At 36.4% G+C, this 12,685-nt stretch overlaps 1 protein-coding gene across 20 annotated transcripts in view; it reads left to right on the top strand.

Annotated features, from left to right (window-relative positions):
- MYT1L (myelin transcription factor 1 like) overlaps positions 1-12,685 on the top strand; it is a 578,669-nt gene that overhangs the window by 393,904 nt on the left and 172,080 nt on the right. For all 20 annotated transcript variants that reach the window (XM_037812732.1, XM_037812728.1, XM_037812736.1 and 17 more), the window contains 2 exons: positions 33-66; positions 366-428. In XM_037812732.1, coding sequence (XP_037668660.1) covers positions 33-66; positions 366-428 — 97 coding nt within the window. The remainder of the gene's footprint in view (positions 1-32; positions 67-365; positions 429-12,685) is intronic.

Raw genomic sequence — 12,685 nt, 5'->3', positions numbered from 1 at the left:
TAAATTTTTATATATTTTCCATCTCTCTGCAGTTCCGGTGGAACCAGCCATACAAGAGCTGTTCAGGTTAGTGCTCTGTGGGTAAAATGTATCCCCATTAGCAATTTAGAAAATTCATGCCTTTTAATGGTTGTAACGCACTTTCAAGTTCATTGGTGGTTTGCTCATGCCCCGCTGCACTGATGAAATTAATTCCCCTGAGTCTTGCTAATAAAAAGCACCCCCTAATTTTTTCCCTCCTTTCAGTTATTTGATTTCTCTTTCTGTCTTTGTTGCCCTCCTTCTCTCTAATACCCACTGAGGCTTTCAGTGTAATCTGTCTGCAGCACACCAACACCTGTGTAATTAATTCTTTCCTGTTGCAGCTGTCCCACTCCTGGCTGTGATGGCAGTGGTCATGTTAGTGGCAAATATGCAAGACACAGGAGGTAATGCCTGCTTTTTTTTCACAATGTAACTGAAAGGACTTAATAACCATGGTGTCCAGTGATTGTATTTAGGGACCCAAACCGAAGGATGAAAATGAGACGTGCTATACTTTGCCTTTTTTTCCTCTCATTTAAACACAGCCTTTTGACTCTTATACAGAATCACAAAACATACGCCATTCTAACTATCTCATGGGTAGAATGTATAATAATACGTAAGATGACACAAATTAAGAGTAGCCTTACACTCGTTTTTCCCCGTTTGCATATATGATATTCAGCATGCTGATGGCTCACTAACCTCCTGCTGTTTTACTGAGAAGGCTTATTTCTACCTCCCAATTTTCTCATGCTAGTAGCTGTAGGATGGTAAATCATGGACGGCAAATTAAAATGCAATCTTATTGACCTTTCTGTACTAGTTTCTATAATTTAACAGAGTTCAGCATGGGAAACAAAGCCTAAACTTGGCACCTAGGCAGCTTCAAGATGAGGTTACGTCTGGAGGTGAGGGTGGAGGACAGATCACGTTAATGAGATATGGGGACTGAAATGCTTATTTATCCCCGTGAATACACTGATTTCAGGTCTTTAACAGTAATGGGTATAGAGGACATCTAGAAAAGAATGTTAGGTAATTATTGCTAAAAATGCATCCCAGCAAAAATTATATCTCACATACCTATGGCAAAAAGTCATGTAGAGATCAATCTTTAGATTTTTTTCTTTTATTTTTCTGGTAAGCATTTTCTTCTCTATAAAATAAACGCAATTTGCCTTTCAATAGGAGGGTTTTAATTATAATGAATTGGAAATATTTATAGGCTATAATAAAATTTTAGCTAATTTTTCACAAAATATGTTGCTAAAAACTAAGGCTATTCCAGTCTAACCATTAAAAATCAGACACATGTAATCAAAACTCAGATTTGAAAGCAGGTATGACTGTAGCACCTCAGGGTGACTTTTTTTTTACTGCCTTATATTTTATTTCCTTTTCAGCTGAACATTAATTTATGGGTGAAATCAAGCAATTAGTCTGATTGTCCTTTAGTAAAATCAAGGGAAATATTACAAATTACTCCCAAAATCCCCATGCTAGCATTTAAGGAGGCAGGGAATTTTTAATGAGCATCCATGATGATATCAGTCTTCCTCTGTTATACACCAAAGAAAAGAGGGTCACATATTTTTAAGAATTATATAATTTGTATTACTAAATGTACTGTTTTATATTATTTTATTATATAAAAAGCAAATTATTAAATTATATAATTTAAATTATTTTATTTAAATGTTTATATTATTTTATGAAGGCTATATATTAAAACTTTAATCTGAAAGTTAAAAACATGCATTGTTTATGTTTTCAATGAGAAACAAGTTAGTAAACAACGAATGAAATATAATTTTTCAACCAATCATCTCTTGATTGGTCAATAGTTAAACTTTATCATTCATGATGTTACCAAAAGAAATTATTAAATTTGGCAAAAAGTGTTAATTAGACATCCATTATGTCTATAATTTCATAATCATAGTTTTGCAGGAAAATCATAACATTTCCAAAGAATTATTTCAAACATTCATATTCTTAACCAAGTTATATTCCATGAAGATATCTATTGAAGTGCCCTATATGACAGATATACAAATCTGTATATGAAATATCTTTCTTTGCTTAAAAAGAAAAAAGTGGGGGAACTTAAAGTTAGGTTGAGTATGATTTGAAGATGGCCAGTCTTCAGACCTTTGGGACATGATGCTAATGTATAGGCATATAATAGCCTGAATCTTAGAGAAGATTAAGGAGGATTCACAGAGAATTCAATTGGAAATTTATTTGACAATTTTTTTTAACTTTAAAATAATTTATCATTTTGGAATCATATTGTTTGTAATTAGGAGAATTCCTGTTATCTTAATAGAAATAGTTGATTAAGAGATATAATGTGGTACAGCCAAAATAGAACTATTTCTCAGCCAAGAGACCCAGGTTCTAATTTCTCCTATGCCACTAATTGGCTGAGGGACTTTGGACAAGTTACTTAACACTTATGGACTTCAGTTCCTTCAAGTATAATATGAGAGTTGCAGGCTTTGTTATATAAAACTCATTACCATTCTAAAATTATGTCACTGTATAATGTTTCCCTTGAGAGAAGTATCAAGTGAGGTTGTCTAAGTTTTATTTTTTGATATCCATATATTATCAATAATTTTAAGCTATAGAATATTTTAATTTCTTAAATTGAAATAGTGCTCTTCGTTGTAATAGATAAGATTCCTCTATGCATTATTTTATGACTGGTTATATTGAAATAGATTTCAATTATAACTGGCTTTTTTTTTTTTTTGGTTTTAAAAGATTTACTGACTACAAAATTCTCTCAAGTTTCTCCCTGACATCATGTACATAAACACATGTATCCACTCCACAAACCCAGTTATACTATTTATGTTTCCTGTAAGGTTCCTGCTAGGACTCAAAACATCAGTCCTCCTCAAATCAGGCAAAAGAATGGCAGCCATAGATTTGGTTTTTATGAAATTGTCTGACCTTTTTAATCTTTTAACTATAAGTTTTTCAATGAATGTTTCTAGGAAAGGCCATAATTTCATTTCACTCATACATCACATCAGTTCATAACCAAGTAAAGAAATTAATTTAGTATGTTGACGTATCTATTTATTTGAACATGCAAAAGATAATTTGAGGCATATGTGAGGAATTAATGCAAAAAAATCAGAATTTGTTTTAAATAATGTACCCTAATGGATAAAATGATACCTGCCATTTAATCCTTTATTTTTAACACAAGAACATTTCTAAGAAAATCAAGTATGTCTCAAAATTTTAGTATACCATTTTATTGCTTTGTAGAACACACACAGTAGTGTTTTGTCCCTTTCTGATTGTTGCTGGAACTGATCACTTAATTTTTTTTCAGTGTGGTAGAGGTAGGGTTGTTGGTTTGTAAGAAACTGGGAATAATGGGGGAAATCAATCATTGGACACCTGTGAAAGGAGACTTTTTTTAATCACAATTTAAGATTTTGTTTAAGTTTCTTGGGAATAGGAATTAACATTGTATTACTTATTTCATTGTCTGGAGTACCTTAATTCAAAAATTTGCCCTTGAATAAATAATAATCAATCCACAGGTATTTTGTTTATGTTAATAGTTCATCGTAGTTAGTAGTTCAAAAACAATCTGAGGTAGCTGATAATAAATATATGTACAACTGGACAGTTAAACTTAAATTAAAAACATAAATTAAGAGCAACAAAAGGGAAATAAAAACATAGTTGTACTAGAAACCCAGAATATATCAGCAGTTTCAACATAGTATTGAATTTAGTTCTGATCTCTTGGCAGCCAAGGCAAAAATGAAAAAGATGAACTATAGAGTTCCAACAATCTGATAAAAGGATTATTATCGGTTCCTCAGTAGAAACAAACTGTCTTGGCAACAAAGATAAATATGTTTGACTTCCCATATATTCCACAGCAGGGATCTTAGCTCAGCCAACATTTTCGTGCCCTGACACAGTAATCAAGGCCAGGCCTATTATTAAGCTAACAAATATAACAAATATTTATCTTTAGATATATCATTAATACACTGATACATGAATTTGCCATTTGTTTTTCCCAAATGAGGCTTTATATTATTAGCATGAAAACTGCAATCAAGGCTCAAAGTAACTCTCATATTATGAATCAAAAACATTAATTCGGGCTTTTCTGTGCATGGCAAATTTGACCTTTTATTTTGGCTCATATTATTATAGTGCTGTGCACATGGCTCAATATATTCTACTACTCTGCATGCACACAACTTTTTAAAAATTATACCTAGAGAGAGATATAGGCATTGGTATCTCAAACATGGGATCCCATCACAGACACTTCATTTTACAGATAGAGAAACTAAACCCCAATCATCTTTAAGAGTTTCCCAAAGTTTAGTTATTAGATTCCCAAGTCCCTGGAAGTGAACTTCCTGTCTTTCCTCCACTCTCTCAATCCTGAATTACTTCCTTCCCCACTGTGAACAGGCTTGTGACTTGTAAGCTTTCCAAATGCCCATGAGATGAAAGAAAAGTAGGTTTCTCATGTACCTGCAGGTAGTTGTTTGTGGCTGAGTGTGTGTGGGGGGGTCGTGGGGAGCAGAATCCTTAGAAGCTACCAAACTTGAAATTTAGGAGTTGCTGCCATGTTTCTTGTCCTGACCTTCCCCCAAGATCCTGTGGGCAGGGAAGATTCCAGGTCAGGGGTCTAGTTGGTAGACCCAAACCCAGAGTGTGTGACTAAGTGTGAGCACCACCACATCAAGGGCAGGAGGTCTGGAGATTTTGCTGCCGAGCTTATTCCTGAATTCCAAACACCTGGAAAGCAGAGGTGGCCGGCATGGCTGTTCTTAGGGGTCTCAGTATTTTCGGTTGGCAACATTCAAACCCAATATTAACATCTTTATGGAAGGGTGGGGGCATGTTGAGAAAGAAGCCACACATATCACTATAATTGTTTTAGTATGGCTCGTGTACCAGATAAAGAGATATTGACTTAATCCAGAATATTACTAAAACAGGTATTAGGGAACTAGCTAAAAAACTAATTCCAACACATTTCTGCAAAAATATATTTTTGAACATTTGACTAAGATTGAAAATTCTAGTGGCTTATATTCATAGTTAATGTTTATTTTTCTCTCTATGTTGTTATAATGTAGTACTTGTGTTAAAAATAAGGTGAAACTTGATGTTTAGAAAGGGAACATTCGTAGAAAATAATTTTATAGACAAAGTCAGGGTCAATTTCTGATCTTAAAGTTTTCTTTTTTTTTTAATTTTCCCAATAAAAATTAGAAACAGAAATAGTCAAAAATTATTCCTGTCTATTACAGATTAATAGTAAACAATTGAGAGGAATTTGAGATTGTAGCCTTACTTGTAATAATTATACACTACTGGTATATTTTAAATTAACTAAGCTTAATTCCTAAATAGGTTTTTGTATGAATCCTCAATACGTACACACACACAAAAGCAAGAAGTCACAAACACTGGATTCATTCTTAGTATATCTGTTTCTTTCTCTGTACCTTTGTGAACCCTTTGAATTTACTTCTGAAATTTAGTGGATTTCATTTACATTTCCCTTAGGCTGCATTTTTTTTAATTATTTCTCATTTATTGAGTAAAGAGGTTCTGGTGAAATATTTGACCCATAATTTAGTTTTAGAGTCCTTGCACACTCAATAAACACCCAAAAGTTAGGTGACGGGTTTTGGTGTTATATTTCAATCTTCCCCAAATTGGAAAACACGGAGTCAAATCACTTGATTTTGAAACTTTAAAATCAAAAGCATTAAATGGTGGCTTTTCTTTTATATTAGAAAGTTATTGAATTTTCTCTGGCTTGTGCTATTTCTTATTCAGATTTTTTTTTTTTTTTTTTCATTTCATATACCTATTCACCCACCAGTGTGATTGCCATGGCGGCAGCCTCGGGTGAATAATTGCCTGTCTTCACAGGAGCATGTTCTGGAGCTAAAGTCGAGTGCTTGCTTCCTGATGTATGCCTCATTTGGATTCTGCCAACAGCCTAGGGGCTGTATTATTCATGCCTTGACAGATAGCACTCACTAAAAGCTTTGGAATCGAGCCAGGTACTGGCAGAGAAATAGTGAAGCATTGCAACCTGCAACTGAGAGGAGTATCTATAATCCAAAAAAAAAAAAAAAAAAGCAGCAGCAGCAGAAGGAACAGTGAGAGAGAAATAGAAATCCCTACACCTCCCTTTTACCGGTTTCACTTTGATGCAAATTTCATTTGCATTAAAATAAAATACCCTCAGAATAATTACATTTTTTGTAACCATGCTTGAAAGTTTAACACAATTTTCCACATTTAATTGCAAAGCTGATTTTAATTAGTAAGGCCCTGCATGTGAAAAATGAAGATTCACTTGGGTGCGTGTAACACATTGCAGTGTCTGCCGAGTGCTCTAATTAATGTATGGCTGCTGTACAACAGGGTGCACTGTGGGATGTTTATGAAAAATTCTGTGCACGCAGCTACCAAGTCAGTCTATCTGTATTTTACTTCATGAATCACAAGAACAAATAACTCTCCCCAACCTTTTCCTCTTTATGAGACATCATTGTGCATGCCATCTCTCCATCCATAACTTTATGGCACGCCTGTCCTTTTTACTATTTGTCACTAATATTGTAATCAGAAGTTAAGGCAAACATATTTTATCATTAATTTGATAGCATGGCACAGTTGCATATGGAGCAAAAATTTTGTGATCTAGGGACTTATTTGTGTGAAGTGAAGAATCAAAACAGGTGGATTTCCCACACCCATCACCCCTTTGATGCTTTAATATTAATTGTGTGTGTGCAAATACACAAAACTCAGGCATAGTCTTTTTTGGACTGTGTTGGCAGTTAACCTTTATTGTCACAATAAATCCTCTCTTGCAGTGCATCTGCCCAAATAGCAGATCTTTGTGCTTTGTCTATTTTGTCAGATATTTTAGTATACAGTATGACTGACAGTGTATTTAACTGAGAAACAAACCGTGTAATACATTTCAGGGCATATTTTTGATGTTTGACAAAATTAAATATATTTAAATAATTTCCACAAAGAAACAGAACATAGATATTTTCAGAAACTATTAAAAATAATAAGTCAACTGATAAAGAATCTATAACTTATACAGTCTGAGGTAGTCAAGTATAGATTTAGCAATTATAATCTTTGATCTCTTGACTAATGATTAAAAATATATAAATTTGTCTCTGAAACATCAATAGATTATTTATCAGAAATTGGTGCATAGTGCAGCTATTGTCTAGAGTTTATTTACCCGAAAACCCACAGTTCAGCTCTAGCTACCACCATCTGGATTGGGATTATATCAAATATATGGCAGCAACTTTTAGATCTTGATGTGCCAAGAGATAGAATCCTGATGCGGCAATGAAAAATTCAAAGGCAGGATGTCAGAGGGAGTTGTCCCAGCTGTGCAATTACAAACAACAACAACAAACACCTGCAAATTATTGGCTTTGGACTCTGGAGATGTACAAAGAGCTAGTTCTCCATCTTGTGTGTATGGAATCTATGCTGAAGATGTGATTCTTACTCTCATTGAAAGAGAAGCTGCTGAGTACAGTCAATTAGCTGTTGGATAGATCTATTGGGTAGATTTAGAGGCATGCATTATCCACTTATTAGAGAAGTGAGGATGATAGAGCAGATGGAGCAGGGACTGAAAGCATGCAAATCCCATTTTCATGTCTTTTTAAGTTACTTCTGATGGCTATTCCAAATAGCAATTGCAAGTACATGGAATCTGTAATCATAACTAAGAAATTTTGGATAAAACAGCATTCTTAGCAGCATTATGATCCATATTTTGAGACATTATTATTATTACTTATTATTATTAATTATTAGTATTCAAGCTTTGAGGATACTGAGGATTAACCAAGGAGACCTTCCTACATACTGATGTTGGGGAAGCAGTTGTTTCCCGTCTAGTCTCTGACCTCTGGGTCCTCCGACTCTCTCTGTCTGGCTTCTCTCCTGAAAAGAATATATTAGACCCCAAATATGATTGCAACCCCAAACATCAATATACCTTTCCTGCCAAAAATTAGTAAGAGATTGAGAGGGAAGAAATTCTACCTTAGCTTTAAAGTTGTTTCAGTTTGATGAGATTTTAGTGTTTTCATCTGAAATATTTTTGCATGATTTAGGATGTTTTTTGCAATAAATAGAAAACCTAACTCAAACTGGCTTCAACAAAACAGAATTAATAGTTTTATCCAAACTGAAAATTAAAAAGTGAGTGTCAAGGTTAACTTAATACAGTGGCTTATGTTCCATTGTCCTGCAGCTCTCTTGCAATTCCCTTGCATCCTCTGTGTTCCTCCTTTATCATGAGAAAATGTGGCAGTTCCTGGCTTGATAGCTGCCTCCTCACCGCCACCACCAACATCCAGAGGAAGGCCAGGGGAAATCATTTCTAGAAGAGTAAGGAAGAACTCTGAAAAGCCACCAACAAACATTCCTCACATCTCCAGAGCTCAAACTGGGTCTCATGGCCATTCCTGAAACAATCCCTGACAAGCAAATGTGATCTACCTCTTAACTATCAAGCCCACCTCTGGAGCTGGGTGGTTTGAGAACTTCCCTAAGGCAGTGGTACTCAAAGAGTGGTCCTGAGCCTAACAGCATCAGCCTTATGTGGAAACTTGCTACAATGCACATTCTTAGGCTAGAGCACCCGACCTGCTAAGTCAAAGCTCTGGGGATGGGACACAGCAATCTGTGTTCTAGCAAGTCCTGGAGGTGATTCTGATGCGCCCTAAGTTTGAGAACCACTGCCCAAATGCCATACTCCACAACTATATGGGCAAAGGTGGTTACCTGATTAAATGGTTTGTTTGATTTTTTTTTTTCTTTAGCTAATGAGAAGAGGGAAATTTATTCTGGGTAGGCAGCTAACAAACTCAGCCAACAGCAGGTTTGAATCTGAAAACAACAAGAAGCAGGCTAAAATAAACACAACAAAAACTTTGCCTCAGAGAAGTTGAATTCCGGGAGTTACCTTACAAATCTATCCCAGTCCCCCTGCTCTGTATGTAAGATTTAATTGCAGAACAGGAAGTTATAAATCACCAAAATATGTACTGCTCATTTTGGCAGACTCAGAGCTAGAACTCAGGCGTTTCATCTCACAGACTTGAGCTCTTTTCACTGTGCTGTACTAGCTCTGCACATAACTGTGATGCATTACCACAACTCCACTGGAAACACAGAAAATGGACACCCCACCCCAGCAGCCAATGACCACAGTTGTACTAGCCTTCAGTTGCACCCCTGATGCCTTCAACTGGCAGAAATAAACAAAAGCAAGCAAGGATTTATGATGACTGTTTAATTGGGAATGAATTATCTTCAATTTCACTTCTATCCACACCATGGATTTATGAAACTGATAATCAAGGAAGAGTATATAACTTTACTCTCCTTGGAAATATTTAAAAATAATGAAGTTAGCTACTTGAGGAAGAAAAGGACAGTCTTATTTGGTAGGTGTCACAACCACAGAAGAGGCAGCTTCTCGAGTCTCAGCCTTGTCCTGCAATTGTGACTCACCCAGAGCCATGATCGGGCCGTCAGTGCCTCTGACCCACCAGTATTTGTGGCCTGGAGTTCTGGATTGCTCAGGGCAGTCAAGCCACACACTCCTGCCTTTTTCCTTTCCCCTGGGGTCAGGGTGTGGTCCGAGAGTAGAGCAAGACACTGTGGTCACCTGATCGCTTTCTGCCCTGCAGCCTCAACTTGAAACAGCCTAGTTGCCAGGATCACACAGTAGTAAAGGACAAAAGCGGCTCAGCCAAAGGATAATCTGGACATGTCCTGGAGACTGTGTAAAAACACTATGAGGCTCTTATGTTCTGTTATTCAGAGAGAACTATCCTCGACCCGGTAGGGCTTTCTGTGAACTCTTACATACGTCTGAATGGATCATTAAGATAAATGACCCCTCCCTTTCCTGTTAAAGCAAAGCCCTGAGCTCCACCTGTATAATTCAACAGATTTTAAAAGATCCATTCATTGTAATTTAGTAGCCACTCTGCAGGGCTGTGAATATCATCTAGTGCTACATTTGGCATTGCCAGTGATATGCTGCATATACAAGTGGATGCATTTCCTGAAACTCTAGGGAGGAGAGAATGGGAGGTGGTGGTGAACATCTTGGAAGAAATTCTATTCATAAATGATGTATCATGATTCAGTGATGCTCCTGAATCACTTTATTACCCGCCTCAGCCAATCAGATGACTTGTTATGCTTCTGAATGAACTGTCTGTGCTCCCCAGAGAGCCTGGGGCAGGGAAAGTGGGCAGAGAGGAGAGGGAGGGAGAGGAGCAGAATAATAATGGTTACATTTATTCATCAGGGGAGCTGAGGAGCCCTTGCAGTCTGGCCTACATACACAAGGGATAAGAATTGAAAGCTAAGAGGGCAGGGAGGCCAAGAGGCAGCAATGCTCAGTGAAGGTCCTAATAGACTGCAAATGCCGAAGCTGTGAGTCTTAATTGTAGCTTGTGTTTCACTGCAGTGTAACCCAGATGTGTCCTCGTTCTCATTCAGATGTAGATCGGAATTAATCATATCACAGTTAGCACTGTGTCTTAAGGATAGAGAATTCCACCAATGTAGGGCTGTAATGCTGGGTACCTATGAACACTCTTTTCTCCTTTCTCTCTTCTCTTTCTCCCTTCCTGGTGGGATGCAATAAGGATAGGGATGTGGGGAGTCATAGAGAGTGGAATAGGAAAAGTCAGACTCCTCTAGGGACATATGGCTTAGACAGAAAAGATGGAGGTCTACAGACTAATAGACCTATCTTTTCACCTGAAGCCAGGCATCAGCCACCTATGGCAGGTTTGCTTTAGGACATACAATGATTTTAGTGGCAGGTGACATAAGGAAGTCTTGGCAAAATTGTCATGTGGGGAAATCCTGCCACTGGTTTCCTATCCCCTCCTTTTTGGGGGACCCTCAGGCTCCCTAATAATCCCACGTAATAAAAATAGTAACAACAAAAACAACAATTAATATTTGTGAAGTACTTTATAATTTTCAAAGCAATGATCTCTGGCCTGGGTCTTTAATGCCCATCAGCATCTCCCCTCTCACTCACTGTAGTAAACTGCTTCCCCTTAGCAGACAGTCTCCCATTCCGTCCCAGGTCGCTCTCCCTGTCTAACATGACTTTTCCTTCCTTCCAGATCCAATCAACCCTCCTACTTCCCTACCACAGCCAATCTCAGAAAGCACTAATCAGATTATTAAAATAAGCCTCACAGTGCTTTCATTGACTAATGAATTCAACTTTCCCTGAGGCATGTATAGTTTTTGTCAGAAAAGCTTCTTAAATTAACCCAAATTGATTTCTAATAAGAGAAAAAAGGTAAGGGGGGCAGCAGTGGAGGCCTGAAGGAAAGGAGATCTTTTGAACTGGCGCTAGCACCAGGATTTCCCTCCCACCCCAGAAATGAATCAGCATAATTTAATGCATTGTTCTCCATCTTTGAAAGGACTGCATCCTCAGCCTCATTTAAGCTGAGCCATGGCTGGGACAGGGCCTTAATGTGCACTGCACCTAGCAGGAAAGCTCAAAACCGCATATCCTAAAACACAGGCCTTCCTGTCCTCCACTTCAAATGGGGGAAAGGGGAAAAATCCATGGCGATTTTCAATTCTGGAATAATTTAGAATCTGAAAAAAACTAAAAAGGAGTTTGCTTTTAAAAATTTCTTAACTGACTCTCCTAGGGGACATTTTGGCAAGAGAAGCCAATAAAAATACTACGTTGGCTCAAATGTGAGTTAAGCTTAAAAGTGGGAAAATGCTTATTTTCTTAAATAAGGACTAGCTAAAAATGAAATTACAAACGAAAGATAGCAATGGAATGCATGCACGCTTGTGTTAATATCTCTAGTATTAGGGACACTGGGCACCACTCAGCGCAATGTAATGCCTGGACAGGGATCATTCTTGTTTTAATTAGGATCACACTGTAGTTGTAATTTTGTATTTCCTTTTTTTATTTTTTTAACTTCACATTTTAACTTGAGCCTTTTCCTATGTCATTAAATATTTTAACTTTGATTTTAATGTCTAACTTCCATCCTGTGGATGTATTATAATTTACATAACTCTCCTCTTCTTATTGGAAATTATTTAGATTCCTTAACTCTTCCAATGCTATAAATAAAGTGTGATAATTATCTTTGCAGGTAAATTTTTTATCACTCTTTTATAGATTACTAAGAAGAATTATTAAGTTAAAGGACATGAGGATATGAACTATTTTAAGATAACAGTCTTTCTTTCCAGCAAGATTGAACCCATTTACATTCTCACTATCAGCATATAAGGAAGACCACATCATTCTACTATAGCTAACATGGAATATAATTTTTTTATCAAAGAAGTTGTAGGTTTACAGAAAAATCATGCATAAAATTCATAGTTCCTATATACTGCCCTATTATTAACAAAGAATATAACTATTTTTAAAAGACTTGTTTCTGAATTTAAAAACATGTTTCTTATTATTAAAAAGATCAATAGTTGAAGATTTATCATTTTGTTCTACAATGCCATTACCAGAAAATTCTGGGAGAAGGAATGTTTAACAAGTTAACCCATG

Source organism: Choloepus didactylus, chromosome 20, assembly GCF_015220235.1.
Source record: "Choloepus didactylus isolate mChoDid1 chromosome 20, mChoDid1.pri, whole genome shotgun sequence".
Taxonomy (NCBI): Eukaryota; Metazoa; Chordata; class Mammalia; order Pilosa; family Megalonychidae; genus Choloepus; species Choloepus didactylus.
The sequence above is the reverse complement of the archived record's forward strand: the minus strand, read 5'-3'. Positions and strand labels throughout refer to the sequence as shown.